At 41.7% G+C, this 18,038-nt stretch overlaps 1 protein-coding gene across 1 annotated transcript in view; it reads left to right on the top strand.

Moving 5' to 3' along the window:
* LOC118404169 (uncharacterized sodium-dependent transporter HI_0736-like) overlaps positions 1 to 18,038 on the top strand; it is a 58,192-nt gene that overhangs the window by 35,531 nt on the left and 4,623 nt on the right. Inside the window, exons 8-10 of the mRNA XM_035803188.1 lie at positions 13,279 to 13,415; positions 13,764 to 13,855; positions 14,324 to 14,425. Coding sequence (XP_035659081.1) covers positions 13,279 to 13,415; positions 13,764 to 13,855; positions 14,324 to 14,425 — 331 coding nt within the window. The remainder of the gene's footprint in view (positions 1 to 13,278; positions 13,416 to 13,763; positions 13,856 to 14,323; positions 14,426 to 18,038) is intronic.

Genomic DNA, 18,038 nt, shown 5'->3' with positions numbered 1-18,038 from the left:
ATAAGTCAAGAAGGTACAAATAAATGTTGATAATTTTTTTATGTGTAACGTTATGCATCTTGAATAATGAACTCAATGTTCAATGTTGTTTCAAACAGGGTTTCTCATCATCACCTCATCTGAGTCCCATAGCTATAACCCACAGGGGCAGTCTGTCCACAAAGGTTTCTGACGGTCGTCAACATGGTTTACTCGACGAAATTTAGCGTGGGGAAGGCGGTCATCTGCGGGAGGGAAAGGGAAGCCAAACTATTATAGAATTGAATTCTTCTGAAGAGAGCAAAATTAAAACAAGCCTACCAAGTTACGGCACACTGTCTAGCGTAACGTTAGCACAAAATCGGAAGGTACATTCACAAAAACGTCTCACAGAGTTTGCCGCTTGTACTACGCAGCGCGAAGGGTTCTCCTCAGCATGCTCAGTCACACTTTTACGTTTTCTATGATTACCAAGTGTGAAATCGAAAGTTACACATATCCTATTTATGTCGCAGTAAGAGCGCAGCGCGATCGCCGTCTAGTGGAAAGGGGGCCTTACCAACCTGTAAATCGCACAAATTGACAGAAACAGCTGGTTAGTGTAATCGCTAAAATTGCCACAAATCTATTCGTTCACGTCCCGCAGTTGCCGAGCACTCTCAGAGCAGAAATTGATATGGCTACCCCTGCACACTGCACGTGATCTTCACAGTACGCAGCAAATCTTCGTTATGCTTCCTGTCACAGTCCATCTGTGTAAACTCATGCATATTTTGAACTGCTCAATCATTTTTTTCAGAGCCCGCAATCCATATTTCATAAATTTCTTTTATTCTTAGCAAACAATTTTGATTTACGTTTGATGTACGTAGTTTGTTTATGCCCTCATTATCAATACTAGTACGTTCCGCCCTGCCCACTTCAAAACCCGTCCGCCTGTCAATCATGCAAACTTCAAGGGGTTAGGTTTCTGCTACATTAAACTTTCGCGTTGACTTGTGCTGATTTGTGCCTAGGGATTTGTGCTGTGCCGGCCACTCCCACCGTGTACTGTACGTAGCTTAATTGTAATTAATTTCTTCATCTTTTATTACTTCTTGTGTACAATGAAATGCAAAATGAATTCCACAAATCATTCAGAGGACGGCTTCTGCCTCAATTAAGGCCGTCCAAAGTAAGATGAAGTCATCATTTGACTGGCGGACACTTCCGTGTTGCGTAGCAGCGGTCGTTGACCTCGTTCGAACATCGTGTTCCATATCTCCCGGGCGGGTTCCATAGCTACCGGTCATTGACCCCGGGTCCTTAGAACATAGTTCTAACGTTCTACGGGGGCTCGAAAGTTCGATTTTGTGTTAAAATTGCTATTTTTTTCACCCTTTTTTGCTCAATAAAATCATTATTTTGGGTCTATGTGGGCCCGAATGACCACGGTGCAGTGCGTTATGTACAGACCTACCAGATGACTGTAGCTTTCAAGTTAATCCAAGCTCTACTTTCGGAGATATTCAGGTTTTTGAGGTGTGCGGAAAAAAAGAACGTCTGAGCAAAAACAATATGTGTACCTTCTATGAAGGTAAACATAACTAGAAAGGTAATATTTGCAAGCAAATACAGAATGTTACCTTCACATGGTTTAGTTTAGCATTTCTACCTGGAAGGGTAAACTGATTAGTTGCAGAAGTTGACACAGGATAAGTCAAGACATGCAAAAAGGTACAAATAAATTTTGTTAATTTTTTATCTGTAACGTTATACATCTTGAATAATAAACACAACGTCCAATATTGTTCCAAACAGGGTTTCTCATCATCATCTCATCACAGCCCCATAGCTACAAGCCACAGGGGCAGTCTGTCCAAAAAGGTTTGCCATTTCTAACGGTCGTCAACAGAGTTTACTCGACGACATTTAGCGTGTCGTCTGCGGGAGCGTCAGGGCCTATGAAGTTTTTCGGCTTGGGGAGGTCCAGGGAGAACTTTCTTGGCTTGCGGAGAGAGAGCCATGGAAAAAAATGATTTCCTTCAACAATATGTATTCAAATTTAAAAAAAAAATTAAAGCTTTGAATCACTCGGGAAATTCACAATCTCTGACTTGGTGCAGGACGCGCGCCGCGAAATTCAGTTGATAACATAAGAATAAGTTCAATTTTGCGCTTTCCGTCATTGTTGACGAACAAACTCGGCGCGTAAGTATAGACAAATTTTGCAAAAATCTGTAGAACATCAGCGGATGTTTGCGGACGTTGCTGACTTAGATGATAACTCCTAACGCCCGCCGGCGGCGAGAGAGAAGCGACTGGTCGAACCTGGTCGGCGCCCCTCCCCCTACTGTTCTGGTCAGTCGCATTGTGCTAGCGCCGATGTTTTTGTTGTCATTTTCCCGGCCCCGATTAACAGTCAGTTGTTGCTACCATAGAAGGAAAAAAAATCGAACAATATGTGAAATTAAATAAGGTACTTTCAAAATAGTAGGACTTTCAAAATAGTCTCCGGTAAGCCGATCGGACCTCACATGCTTGCGCTCTATACGGGGGCGTGGCCCTACATGAAACGTGACAAATAGGTTTGCTTTTGATTCTTTAATTGACTGCTTATAAAATATGGACCGAATCTACCGGTGTCATCATGTTGCACCAAATGTGGGCTGACCGTCTATGAAAATTAAGATGTCGAAGATATTTCCAAAAAGGTAGGCAGAGATTTGTTGATGTTGGCGGTGTTGTTTTTTTTCGTAATGATTTTCTTTGTCGGATCATCGCAAACAGTGCATTCAGCCCCTTTCCTCGTGAAAACATCAGCTAGATTGTATTGTGCTAGATACAGCCTCACATGAGACAAGAAGTACATACAGTCACAATTTTATTGTCAAATATTATAGAATTGAATTCTCGTTTCTGTCTACTTGAATTAAACTAACTTCTAAAGAGAGCAAAATTAAAACAAGCGTACCAAATTACGGCACACTGCGTAGCACAAAATCGGAAGGTACATTCACAAAAACGTCTCACAGAGTTTGCCGCTTGTACTACGCAGCGCGAAGGCTTCTCCCTAGCATAATCAGTCACACTTTTACGTTTTCTATGAACCATATACCCAGTGTGAAATCGAAGGTTACACATATCGTGTTAATGTCGCAGTAATTATAAGAGCGCAGCGCGATCGCCGTCTAGTGGAAAGGGGGCCTTACCAACTACTGTAAATCGCACAAATTCACAGAAACAACTGATTAGCATAATCGCTAAAATTGCCACAAATCTATTATATTCGTTCACGTCCCGCAGTCGCCGGACACTCTCAGAGCAGAAATTGATATGGCTACCCCTGCACACTGCACGTGATCTTCACAGTACGCAGCACATCTCCGCTATGCTTCCTGTCACAGTTAATCTGTGTAAATTCATTCATATTTTGAACGGCTCAATCATTTTTTGTCAGAGTCCGCAATTCATATTTCATAAATTTCCTCTTTTATTTTTAGCAAACAATTTTGATTTACGTTTGATGTACGTAGTTTGTTTATGCCCGCATTATCAATACGTGCCGCAGTCGGCACACTTCAAACCCGTCCGCCTGTCAATCATGCAAACTTCAAGGGGTTAGGTTTCTGCTACACTAAACTTTCGCGTTGGCTTATGCTGATTTGTGCCTGGGGTTTTGTGCTATGCCGACCACTCCCACCGTGTGTAAAGCTGTAACGGTTAAGTAGATTAATTGTAATTCACCCAGACCTCGTTTCCGTGCTCCACTTGCTTGCTGGGGACCAACGCATCGCTGTAGTAACTTACATGATGAACAACAAGGTGAACGGAATGACCGTGACCTAACATGGGGAGGGCGTTCCACGCTGCAGTTAATCGTGTTTGTTCAGGTCAGTTTAATGGCGAAATAAACTCATTAAGTCCATCGTTTGTGTTTCACATACCTTTATGCCTCAGGCGTAAAACTTTGAGTTTGCATGACGATCGTTATGCATGTTTGCTTTTTTATGTAACAGCCGGCAACACGCAGTGACCTTGCGTCTAACGTAGTCATGTGTGTGTTTTTTTTGCTCAAATGTTCTTGTTGACTAAAAAATCGGTTAACTACAACCGTGACACCTATCCGTGTTTCATTTAGACGACAGCTCTATGTATGAACTTGAAAAACGAACAGGTCTCGCTACATTTTTATGATTAACGTTTTTTTTTTATGCCAGTTACTTATCATGTCAGGAGACATCCAAAGAAATCCCCACGTTACCACATACACGTAACGTTACCACAGTTGTCGGCCTGTCTGAGAAAATTGCACTAGTGCTCTGAATGCGTTTGTTCACCAAATTATCGCGTGTGTACGCACAAGTGCTGGCGTACTACACGTCGTGTGTGTTCTCGATTCTACGTAACTCAAACACAACATAGAATCTGAACAATGTTTGGATGGCTCAGATTAAACTTGCCTGTGCAGGTTGCAAAACCTTTAGAACAAAATCAAGAAAAGTATCGAAACTTAGATTTGACTCGATATAGACCTTAACCGAGACACATTATACTTTGGGGGCATTAAATTTCATTCTGCCTGCGATCAATTTCATTCTACCTTCCTTGAAGTTGACACTAGTATGCAAAAGGTGCCGATATGCGGCAAAATAAAGTCAAAGCTCTGTGAATTTCTTGATCTTTTATTACTTCTTGGTAAAATGAATTCCACAAATCATTCAGAGGACGGCTTCTGCCTCAATTCAGGCCGTCCAAAGCAAGATGAAGTCACCATTTGACGGGCGGACACTTCCGTGTTGCGTAGCGGCGGTCGTTGACCTCGTTCGAATACCATGTTCCATAACTCCCGGGCGGGTCCATAGCAACCGGTCGTTGACCTCGGGTCCTTAGAACGTAGTTCTAACGTTCTATGGGGGCTCGAAAGTTCGATTTTGTGTTAAAATTGCTAGTTTTTTTCACCCTTTTTTGCCCCATAAAATCATTTTTTGGTATCTTGGGGGGACCAAATGACCAAGGTGCAGTGTCTTATGTGCAGACCTACCAGCTTGCTGAATTACGAGATATTCCAAGGTCTAGTTTTGGAGATATTCATGTTTTTTATTTGTGCGGAAAAGAAGAAGAAGAAGAAACAAAGCAAAAACAGTATGTACCTTCTGTGAAGGTAACATAATAACAGTATAAACAATCTAGTGAGTATCATAAAGCATTGTCTCGTTTTTGTAATGAGTTGTAAATAAATTGGCCTACGTAGGCAGATATATGAACAGGACATGATAATATCAAATGGAATACCTCTGACCTAGCATGTGGTAGTACAATTTCGGACTTAACGTTACATACAATATTTTGAAATAACTTTTGACGGTCTTCTTCATAAGTCGGACAATCCATTACAAAATGAAATTCATTTTCTATGTCATTATGGCATGTGGGACAAAGTCTCTCATTGGCTGGTATGTTGTAGTGTCGGCCCTTTTCAATTTGTAAGGTGTGTGCACTAATCCTTAGTCTCGTTAGGTTATTTCTAAACAATTTGTTTTGAACAGGTGAAAGATATTTTTCGAAACAGAATTCTTTTTTGATTTTACAATAAGTACTGAGTTTGTTAAAACTTCATGAAAAATGTTGTGGTCACACTCAAGGTATACTTTTATCACAAATAAGAATAGGTTACAATGTAATACTGATTGCTTAAAAGAAACAAATAGGGTTATGTTTTAGGCTTCGTCTGTCTATCTTTCTCTTTCTGTGTGTGTGTGTGTCACATTAAAGTGTGCCAGTGTGTGTCGCAGTCAGTATGTGTGTCAGTGCATGTGTGTATGTACCAGTGTGTGTTTGTGTGTACATTGTATGTGTATGTGTGTGTGTGTGTGTCGGCGAAACTAAAGTTTGATAATGGGCTAGCTGTACTAAATATTGCTAAAGTGGAGTTTTCCGGTTCTAATATACTGTAAATGCATTTAAGTTCGCGGGGATTTAATTTCGCAGTAGCGGGAAAAAGGACTTTTAGTGGTGGATTTAAGTTCGCGGTAACACCATAGACTTCAGTCTAATATCATAATAGAAAAATGTTCGCGGTGGTTTTAAGTTCGCGGTGAAGTGGTCACCGCGAAAACCACGAACATTAATCCGCCGCGAACATTTCTGCATTTACAGTAGTGCTTTGGATATGCTTTAAACACGACCCACTTTGAGTATCCAGAATCCCCTGAAAGTTGAACAACCACATTTTAATGAGGTAATTTTGCTAAGATGGCGGACGACAGAGAATCCGAGGCAGCGCAGCTGGTCGAAAATGTACGTATTTTGGTGAAATAAGTTTGGGACAGCTTAAATTTGACTACATGTATCAAGTATGTACAAATAGTGGCGAATGTATTTGGATTCTAAACAAAATTTAGAGCACTTGTGAGCTAGCGTTGTCTCAGTGACATACGATTGACATCTCAGATCCCAGTCACATTCCTCGTACGAAAAGCCTAAGGCAAGCCATGGTTGAGAGCGTTCTTATAATATGACAGCATTTCGTGTATGGAACAAAACTTAGTTCTCCTTATTGGCAAATTCTTTGGAGAAAATCCTAAGAAAGTAACTTAACGTAAGATCTAATTTGCTTTAATTCTTAACGTCACAAGAATATAAACTCTAATACGTTTTCGAATCTTTAACAATTACAACAAGACGATGGAGATATAGCGTTTAAAATCTTTTATTTTTGTAACAATTTGCAACTGCTTTAGCTTTTTTTAGATTTGATCAACGAAATTAGGTTCGATTTCACGACACAAAAACTATGATGTCATTTACTTAACCGATGTAATTTGGCTGCACCCTTAATTAAAAGGCTGTTAAGGACCGTGCCCCGAACCGGCTTCACCAGTTTCTGCCCTTCTGTCCACGGCGACAAAAGGTCACTGTGTATCATGATTATGATATAATAATTATGTAACTATCTTTTCGGCTCGTATCGTAAACTAGCAATGGTACTTTAGTTTCAGATGATTATAACATATGCAAGCGCATAAGTTTTCATCCGTTTGGCGTATAAAAAAATAAAAAACTTTTCGACCACGCTCTAAATCGTACAAAACCGTTGTAAAAGTGAGCACATAAATGCCTTACAATTTGACTAAAAATGTCGCAAAACGGATATTATGTCACAAAAGCATAGAGTCCCAAAGCAAATTCCAAGGTCAAAGAAGAAAAGGTGAAATGATAAAATTGGACAGTCTATTGTTATGTATTCCATACTCGTATTCCATACTCATATGTGTTCAGTCATTGTTCAATCTTCCTGACTACTTACTAATAGATTTCATAGGTGTTCTCAGAGGATGTCACCCGTATACTCAAATCAAAATTGTCTTAAACAGAATAATATTTTTGTAGTGTCACATATACTGAGCACATATGACATACATTCGCATAATTCCACCAGTTGTCATTATACCGCCACCTCAAAAAACGTTGTTATAGAGGCCTTCTCAAGATTGTCTTTAACACGTACATATCTGAAATATATTACATTTAAGACATTTAACAGTCGGTGTTCAAGACAATCTTGACAAAACCTCTATACCAGATTTTTTGAGGTGGCGGTATTATGCCACCTGGTGGAATTATGATAGTCGATGTTATGTATATACTTGTTCACTGATTACTAATCATTCCACTCCAGGACGCTGACGGGTCAGGATCAGATACTGACAGTGAAACGTCCCCCCAGCAGACATCAGGAGGTGCCGCCATGTTCTCATCCAAGGCCGGGCTGCTTCTAACGTTCATCAGCGCGGTGGGCGGCGGGAGTCTGTGGAGGTTCCCCCGCATACTGGCCAACAACTGCGGCGAGCAAGGTAACGTAGTGTTTACTGTTCTGTGTCAGCTCGCTGCTGATAGGCGGAACTGGAGAAGGCTTGCAGTCGCCTGCGCTGCAGCCGAACGATGATGATGATCATGATGATGATGTCCCGCTTTACTCAGGGAAATGAACTCACGGACATACACGTACACAGAATGGCATAAGTATTCAGTATAAAGGAGTTTTAACCTCCTTAGTATACTAGTATAAGCCTCTACATCTCCCCTTTCTTTGCGTGCCGCGTCCCTTGGGACTTCGTTCAGCGCGTGTGTACTGACAGTTCAGTTCAGTTCAGTTCAGTTCATCCTCATATGAGGTGCCATTAACGATGTCCAACCATACGTCTCTGTCTAGCATGGCGGCTAGCTAGTTGTAGTCCTTAAGCCAACCTCCTCTTCCAAAACTTTCTATGGACATTGGTGGGATATCTAATGTAACACTTAGGAACCAGTCAAAAGTCCAAGTCACAGCCCTTACCGCGCCTGATGGCGCATAAGGCGGCGCCCATCTCCGTTTAAGTAGCCCTGGGCCACACAACTTTGTTCAGTTACTACAGCAAGGGGCTAGGCCACTGGTAGTGGTGTGTTAACTTCCATACTCTTTCCCGAATGCTGAGTGCTAAGCATGGTATGACTCGGCGGGGATCGAACTCACGACCTAGCGAATGCAAGGCGAACACCCTACCCAATCGACTGATTGCACCCAACGGCTTGTGGTTTTTGTTTAAAAATCTTTATTGAAAAATAACAATAATTACACACGTTATAATTGTGACACTTGCATATACAACTTCATAGCTACATGTACATCTCCGACAATTACAAATACACAAGCTCTTCCCACCCTATGTTCTTGTGCATATACAGAAACTTAACTCACCATCGCAGACATACCGTCTGTTTCTTTAGATTTAACCATGTTTTTCGATAAGTAATCATTGCCTTTTTCCAGGATGTCTGCAGTTTCTACTGGTGTGGTTGGTGTTCCTGTTCCTGTGGTCTATCCCACTCATTATCATAGAGGTCTCCATTGGTCGGTTCACCAGGAGAGCTCCACCAATGGCGTTCCACGATCTTCTGGGGGTGAAGTCTACATGGCTCGGGGGGTGGATGGCTGGTCTTAACTTTCTCATTACGTGAGTGTGCTTTCACTTTGACAGGCGTAATATCTTGCCCCTCAAAACAATACCCAGTTGCTTAAGTAGTAACTGTTTTTTGCCGTATGTTATTATTTAAATGTCTAACCTTCATCGATGTACTCTGTAAATGCATTTAAGTTCGCGGGAATTTAATTTCGTGGTAGCGGAAAAAAGGACTGCTCGCGGTGGTTTTAAGTTCGCGGTGGCACCATGTAGTCTCTTACCGCCATGGAAAAATGTTCGCGGTGGTTTTAAGTTCGCGGTGCGAAAACCACGAACATAAAACCACCGCAAAAACTTCTGTATTTACAGTATCTCCCCTCTCCAACCATGTTTTTTCTACCTGTAGAACATGAACATTGTTAACAATGTTAATATTAGTAGCAATTGAGAATCTACTAGTGGCCGTTTTGTCTGAATTATTCCTTATTTTTCTAGCTGTTACTTCGGAGTGATTGTCGGATGGTCGGTGTTCTACACCATTGTGTGCGTCTTTTATCCGCTTCCGACAAGTTACGATAAGAGTATCATGGCGTGGCAACAGTTCGAAGAGGTAAGTGCAAATGTTTCTTAGTGTTACGCATTACGAAAAGCTGTGTGTGTGTCTGTGTATGCCAGGTTGTATGTGTGTTCATGTGTGTGTGCGTGTGTGTGCGTATGTGTATATGTGTGTGTGTGTGTGTATCTGTATGTGAGCGAGCGTGCGTGTATGCCGTGTGTGTCTGTATGTGAGCGTGCGTGTGTGTGTCTGTATGTTTGTGTATGTGTGTATCTGTATGTGAGATTGCGTGTGTTTGTGTGTGTGTCAGTGTATGCGGATGTGTTAAAAACTATATTCTTGGTAATATAAATATGACTTACATATCCAAATGGTGCTTCGCAAGGACTATCAAAGTAACCTTCTATCTATTCTAGTAAGTATTGCGATTCCTTCTTTACCGCCCGTACAATAGGAGAGTCACTGGCCTGTTCTCCTCCACTTCGTCATCACCGCGGCCTGTGCTGCAGCTAACTGGCGGGGGGTGGGGAGTATTGAGCTGGCCATGACCGCCATGACACCCCTGCTGCTCGTCCTACTGCTGACCGCTCTCATCTGGGCTCTGACTCTCAACAACGCCGGGGTCGGGCTGGGCTTCTTCTGTACGCCTGACTGGGGTAAGTGTTACTGTCTAGCGGTATATAAAGCCTATTAGCCTCTTTCGCGGCCTTCCACGACCTTCGCGACATAAGAAACTGTCCCATATGTTGAAAATGACCAATCTGCGCCACCTCTTCTGTACGCTAATGTAGACCAAAAAGTGTTACTGTCCAGCGCTCTATAGAGCTGTCTTTAAAGTGTCTGGCCGTTTATTTCAAAACCCGGAGACGGTTTTCGAAGTACAGAAATACAGATAAGAGTTGAGGGATTTTTGACACTTTGTCACTTTGTTTGGGCTTCTTCTGTACGCCAGACTGGGGTAACCTAGTGCTTAGTCTGTAGACCACAACGTGTTACTGCCCAATGCTTTATAGAGCCTAGCTTCTTTCGCAGTCTTTCACGAGCGTAGACAGACCCTTCGCGACATAAGAAACCACCCCATATGTCTCAAATCACGAACCTGCACTACAACTTCTGTACGCCAGACTGGGGTCGAGTGTAGCCTCCTTCACCGGCCTCTCTGGGAAGCCGATTTCGCCTAGCCCGTACAAGCTTTCCGGTGTATATTCCTTTCCCGGCATATTTCCTTTCCCGGCATATTCCCGGTTAAAAATCGCGAATCGACCTACCGCCACCCCCCCCCCCCCCCCAAAAAAATAAGTTTGTAAGGAAAAAATTGCAATACTTCCCAGAGAGGCCGGTGAAGGAGGCTACACTCGACCCCAGTCTGGCGTACAGAAGTTGTAGTGTAGGTTCGTGATTTGAGACATATGGGGTGGTTTCTTATGGCGGACAATGTTTACAACATAGGCATGTGAGTGCAAACAACCAATGAGAGAAATGTATTATTCTCGTTCCCAGGCTGCCCATCCTATTCTCCACCATGACAGTATATTCCTTTCATATTTCCTTTCCCGGCATATTCCCGGTTAAAAATCGCGAATCGACCTATTGAGGGCACTTGAGTTAGCGTTGAATGGCAGCTCGCTCCAGACTCTTGCGACAGTCGTATTGAGCTCGAGGTCACCTGAGTGGCGCGAATGGCAGCTTGCTCCAGACCCTTGCGATTTAGCCCCGCCTATTGTAAGCTCCTCACAATTCAGCCCCTGGCTGCGAAGAGAGAGTAGTCTGCCCACCCGATGTTATCCCATTGTAGACCATTGAGTGTTACTGTCCAACGCCCCATAGAGCCTAGTCTCTTTCGCAGCCTTTCTTGGGGCCACCCAGAGAGTGAAAAGCATGTCAGGTCAAACCTATATTAAATATATACTACATGTAATAGTGTTTAGTCTTTAGTATCCCATCATGGGATTTGTTGTATTTAGCCCACAGGAACAAGCAAATAAAAATCATCAATTAAAGAGCTAAGTCTCCTTACACCAGAATGATTTGAGATGAATAAGGGTCAAAATTGATGACAAGTGGACAAGCTTCCACACAATCACATTTTATCTAATCATCAAGTATCATATCCTTCCTTCTGCAGGATTGTTAGGGAGCCCTAAGCTCTGGATCGAAGCCTTGTCGCAGGTTGCTTGGGACACAGGCGCAGCTTTCGGCATTTTCCTCGTCTTAGGTACAAGTATGTCCCGTCAGATGGGGCCTGTGAAAAACGTGATATGGACAACAGCCACAAACGGCACTATCAGGTTAGTGTTGCTATGTTCTAGAGAATCATTGTTTATTGTTATTGTGTACAATTGCTTTGTTTTTGTTTCAATGGTATAGCCAGGAACCGTCAAGCAGTGAAATACAAGTTCTGGGCTTGTACTTGCTTGGTAACGTTGTAAGATGCCACTTGGTCTCACACGTTGTATCTCTAATCGTTATGTTGTCGGGCTCTATGATTTCCTTTCACTCTGTAAAGCGACTTTAAAACTCTCCAAACAGTTAAAAGCAAATATATCAGTTGTGTACTATGGAAAATGGAAATTAGTAAATGTAATGTTTAAACACTGTAAGTAAGAACCATGGTAAATACTACCTGTCTCTCTCTTCTCTCCCCCTATCTGTCTCTCAATGCATTATACATTGTTAGAGCACACAAAGGCATTGCCCTCCAATGTCCACTATAACTTGTGATGCATACTTTCAGCGTAGTTTGTTTAGGTGAGATACAAACCACTTGTGTTTTCCTCAGGAGTTCAAGGGTACATAAGGCTTTTCTGTCAGTGGCTTGTGACATGAATGTAAAGTATTCTTATATACAATGTACAAAGAGCTCACAACAGTTTATTGACATTATTTCCTATGTTTAGTCTGACAGTAGGAGTCACAGTGTTATGTACAGTCTTCTCAACCTTCAACAACAAACACGGCGTACTTATGCATAATAAGATCAGAAAAAAAATCCGAGCATCTTATGGCAGGGGGCATCTTAGGGCGACCCCCGTTATATTGTTAGTCAGAGCACATAAAAGCATTGCCCTCAACTGCCTCCACTATAACTTGTGATGCATACTTTCAGCGTAGTTTGTTTAGGTGAGATACAAACCACTTCTTATGACTTGTGCATGTGACAGTATCCTTATATACAATGTACACTGAGCTCAGAAAAGTTTATTGACATTATTTTCTATGCTTAGCCTGACAGTTGGAGTCACAGTGTTCTGTACAGTCTTCTCAACATTCACAAAAGTCAACCCTGACGGCACGCAGGCTGATATTGTCGAACTACTCAGGACCAATGGACCAGCCAATACTGGACTTACCTTTATCTGGTGCGTAGTTTCTTCTCTTTCTCATAATCTTATTTTTCAAGAAACTTTGATCTTTAACTTTCTTGTTTTAATATTTGCTATACACTATTTTCATTATATGAAAAAAGTTATAACAATCCTTTTTTTCCATTGTATGATTAAAATATGTCATTGGAAAAACATGTACAATCAATAAGATGAAGATGACAAGGTGCACTTGTCTAAGACACATTTTTATCACAACCACTTATAGGTTGCCATATGACGTCTCAACTGTCGTCTGATTTGAATCTGGAAGAGTCAATCTATAAGTACAGCATATATGTTTATAGCGTGACTACAAAGTACACACACAATAAAACTTTACTTGGCAACTGCCTCCTGGGCCTCCTGGTATAAACATCCAACATGGCGGACAATGTTTACAACATAGGCATGTGAGTGCAAACAACCAATGAGAGAAATGTATTATTCTCGTTCCCAGGCTGCCAATCCTATTCTCCACCATGACAGGTGGCCGCGTGATGGCGTCACTGTTCTTCCTGGCTGTTGTCATAGCAACCTTTGGCAACTTCATCACCCTCATGAATACCTCTGTACAGGCCATGGTCGACTGGGGAGGTTCGTAATTTCTCAGTACAATGTATATTATGTGTTCTTTTGTCTTTTAACTGAATGCTGATATGTGATTTATTTGCTACATTGCACTTACCGTTTTTGCTATCACTGCATTGCACCTGCCATTTTGTTACATTGCACCTTTTTTTTAAATGCATAATGTTTTGTCACACTTTATATTTCTTTTGCATTGCGCCTACTGTTTAAACCGAATGCTTTGTTACATTGCATGTACATTTCCTATATTGTACCCACTGTTCTTTTTTTACATTGCAACTTAATTTTGTATACATTGAACCCACGCCATTGAATATCGTCTAACTTATACCATTACATTGATGATTTTTGCAGTGAAAAGAGGCGTTGCAGTAGGGGTCATCGCAACACTGACTTTCCTTTTGGGGATTCCGAGCGCCGTAAACATAAACGTTCTCGTTAATCAGGTAAGAATTTATGTTCAAATCAACATTATTCACTGGAAGGGATTCTGTAAAATACGTGGTAACGGCAGGTCAACTACCTTTAAAAGTTACTACTTCATATTTCAACCGTGTAAAATATACTTTAATTTGTGACACGATTTTGTTGCGTGTTGTTTAGTTGTTTATTAGTTGTTTATTAGTTGTTTGCGTGTGGCGTAACTGGTAGAGTGTTGGGCTCAGAATCTAGAGGTCCCGAGTTCGATACTCGCCAAGCCCCGGTGTTGTGCGTTTGGGAAATTCACTGTACACAAATTTCCGTGATGGTGTTTAGGGACACCCAACGAGCCTCTTCGGCTAATCTGTTAATTCTATGTGTGGATTGGTGTACAAAAGCCCTCACCTACATTTGCCACTAAAGAAGCGTAGAATTGTTGGAGATCGACGGAAAATAATTCAAGTGCACTACCATGTTGTTTTTTTTTACTACAGGACTTCGTTTGGAGCGCTGGACTGATCTTCTCCGGACTCTCCATGATTTACCTCCTCTGGAGATATGGCGCCAAGAACTTCCGTTTGAACATGCTCAATCAGGTACAAATACTTTTTTTTGTTTTTATTGGTATACATATAAGACAAGACACAGTGGTAAATGCACTCTAGCAAAGCTAATATTAACATTACCACTAGGACATTTGAAAATAAAATAAACAAAGGACAAAACAATGTGAGATCAAATAAAGCAGTAGTACAGCAGTGGGGTGACGGATCCAATAAATAAATATACATACAAGATTTAAAGCAGAATGTTCAATCAGTTTGAAAACGGTTGGTCTAGAGTATGTATGTCTGTGTAATCTGCATAATATGGGTATTTGTTTCTGTTGGTTAAGTGGGTGAACCCCTGAGTAAAAGTTGAGTTAAGACTGGGTCAGACATAGTTTTCAAATCAAGGGTTAAAAGGCCTCGAAGATTGCAGAGAAGGGTTTTTCTAAGTTGGTTGTAGTTAGGGCAGTACAATAAATAGTGGGCAACGCTTTCACATCGGGAGCCACAGCTACAAGAAGGACTATCGACTAAATTACGTGTGGATAAGCTAAAGTTCAAACTACAGGTCCCGATGCGGAGGCGTGTGAGTAAAACGCACCTGGGGCCGTGACTAAAATGTGTGTTAGGGGAAGGGCGAACCAATTTTATTAAGTAGTTTTTGAATGTTGAAGGATTAAATGACCGTACAGCTATATCAAGACCATTCCAGTGATATGTAGAATACGGAATAAAGGACCTTTGGTAACGAGTTGTGGTACAAGTCGGTGGCTGTAAATTGTGTTTGTTACGAAGGTTGTAGGGAGTAGAGGCAGAGACTTCAGGAGTGATCAACTCCTGAAGATACTGACGAGTGTGACCATGAACAATTTTATGAAACATTGACAAAGAGTGAATATGGCGACGGTCAGACAGTTTTTCCCACCGAAGTTCAGAAAGGAGTGACAAATATGAGGATCCTCTCACAGCACCTGATACTGTGAGTGAGAACTCATATTGTACTCTCTCTATACGTCGGGAGCCCGATATAGTGCAGCCATGCCATACTATGTCGGCGTACTCAAGAAGTGGACGAATGAAGGACTTGTAGATAACTTCGAGTACATGTCGTGGCAATTTAAATTTAAGTTTGTTCAGTGTGGACACACGTTTTGATACTTTGGCAATCATGTGTGTAATATGTTTTTCCCAAGACATGGTGGACGTGAGAAAAACACCAATGTGCTTGTGGTCTTTTACAGATTGAATGACACAGTTGTCAAGAAAAAGGGGAGGATGGCAAGGGGGATCGATTTTCCTGGAAAAACACATTTCCTCAGTTTTTAAAGGATTCAGTTTCATAAGCCACGTGGAAGCCCAAGATGATATCTTACTAAGATCAGAATTTAGACTTGACGCAGTTTTGGTTGGGCTATCCACTATATCTACTAAAGAACTATCATCTGCAAAGAGAAACGGGCAAGATGATAAATCGTCCACCATATCATTGATGTAAACAAGAAATAAGAGGGGGCCTAATACAGAACCCTGTGGTACGCCTGCGCGAATATTACACCAATGTGAGTGCTGGCCATCTATAACTACTCTTTGTACACGATCAGAAAGATAGCTGTGGAACCAATTTAGGACCGGACCCTCGACCCCATTTCTTTGAAGCTTGAAAATAATGCCCTTATGCCAAACTTTGTCAAATGCACGTGAAAAATCTAAATAAACCGCTCGGACCTCTCTATTAGAGTCAAGAGCTTCAAGAATTTTGTCAGTTACACAAACAAGTTGGCCTACTGTTGAATCTCCACGGATAAATCCAGACTGGAGAGAATATAATAAGTTTTGGGACATCAGGTGGTTGTACAAGTGTTTAAATACAATTTTTTAACAAGGATTTTAGACAAACAGGGGAGTAGGGATACAGGTCGGTAATTCGACACATCCTCGGGGTCCCCCTTTTTGAAAATTGGTACCACATTTGCTCTTTTCCAGGATTCAGGGCAGACTCTGTGATTTAGAGACAAGTTAAAAACATATGCAATTTTGTCAGAGATATAGGGACATATGGATTTAAGAAAACGATTGTCTACATTATCATAGCCACATGCTTTAGATACTTCTAAATCTGAGACATAAAGTTCTATCTCAGCAGCTGATGTAACACACTGTGACATCACTAGTAAGGAAATCAAGGGGTGGAAGTCTAGCACTGGAGTCATCCACTGAGGCCTGAGAAGAGAAATACAAATTAAACATAGTTGCCTTTCTCTTGAATCGGTTATAAAACAGTTGCCAGACTTAAGCGGTGGAATAGTAGAATTAACTTTACTTTGGTAGAAATGTTTCACAATGTGCCACCACTTTTTGTTGGATGAGGGGGAACTACTTAAGGAGGCAACCAGGCGGTTGTGATAACTAGACTTGGCTAGTGATAACTGATGGACAAGTTTATTTCTAATAAGACGATATGAAGACCAATGAATAGGGCTGTTCGTTAACTTGGCTTTCTTATGCAACTTGTCTCTCTGGTGCATTAAGCGTCTAATGTCAGGTGAAATCCAAGGTTTGTCACGTGGTCTAACGAGAATGTCCTTATGAGACACACTTTTAATTTTGGCTTCCAAAATCAGTTCCATCAACTTCTTGCTTGCTTCTTCAACAGTATCACAATAGAAAACTTCATGCCATATTGGCTCAGACGAGAAGAGTTCCAGCAAGCTGTGATCGGTTTTGGAATAATCCCAGATGGTACGGACATAAGGACGAGGGGGCCTGAGTGACAAGTTAATAGTAGCGACAATAGGGCTATGGTGGCATCCGGAGAGAGGGGAGATAACACAGAGGTAGACTTGATAAGTTTTTTCTCGTTGATGAATAGAAGGTCAATCAGGGAGGGAGACCGTGACAAATCGCACGTTGGCTCCTTTATCACCTGTGTGAGATTTAACATTTTAGAAGCTTGCAATAGTTTTGTGCCGACCGAAGTGATTGGGTCATGGGCCCACCATGCCTCGTGTTTGGCATTAAAGTCACCTGTGACAATGATGCCATCGTGTTGAGAGGATTCAGCTGTGAATACTGAGTCACTAAACAAGTCAACAAATTCATCAACAGTTTTGGAATCCTGGCCAGGTGGCCGGTAGTAGACAGAAAAGAGTAAACGGCTGCGTCCTACAAAGAGTTCAAGCCAAATGCATTCAACAGACGGTGATTCCAGATCTAAGCGTCGCTTGTACGCTATCTGGTCAGATATGTAAATGAGGACACCGCCACCATGCCTATTTCTGTCACGACGGACTGGCAACTGAAAACCGTCAAGAGAAATTGCAAAAGAATCAACAGGATCTCCCAACCAAGTTTCTGATACAGCAATAACATCGAGGTTGAGTCTAACAGCTAGAGCAGATAGTTCGTCCATCTTAGTGCCAGCTACTAGGCTATTGACATTTAGATGCATAACGTTAAACTGTTTACGGCAAACTGGCCCTGGATTGGGATGGACGTCTCCCGCTAGTAAAATTACTACAAAAGATATGAAAACAGTAGTGTAGGATAGGAAGATATCTAGATTCAGTGTAAGTCTAAATCTTTCCTTAGAAATTAGGCGTGAATGTGCAGAAAACAAACCAATGACTGCCCTGTACATATCAAGACCTATGAAAGCGGCTTC

Source organism: Branchiostoma floridae, chromosome 17 (genome assembly GCF_000003815.2).
Source record: "Branchiostoma floridae strain S238N-H82 chromosome 17, Bfl_VNyyK, whole genome shotgun sequence".
Lineage (NCBI taxonomy): Eukaryota > Metazoa > Chordata > Leptocardii > Amphioxiformes > Branchiostomatidae > Branchiostoma > Branchiostoma floridae.
Note: the sequence above shows the minus strand (reverse complement) of the source record. Positions and strands in the feature narration are given on the sequence as shown.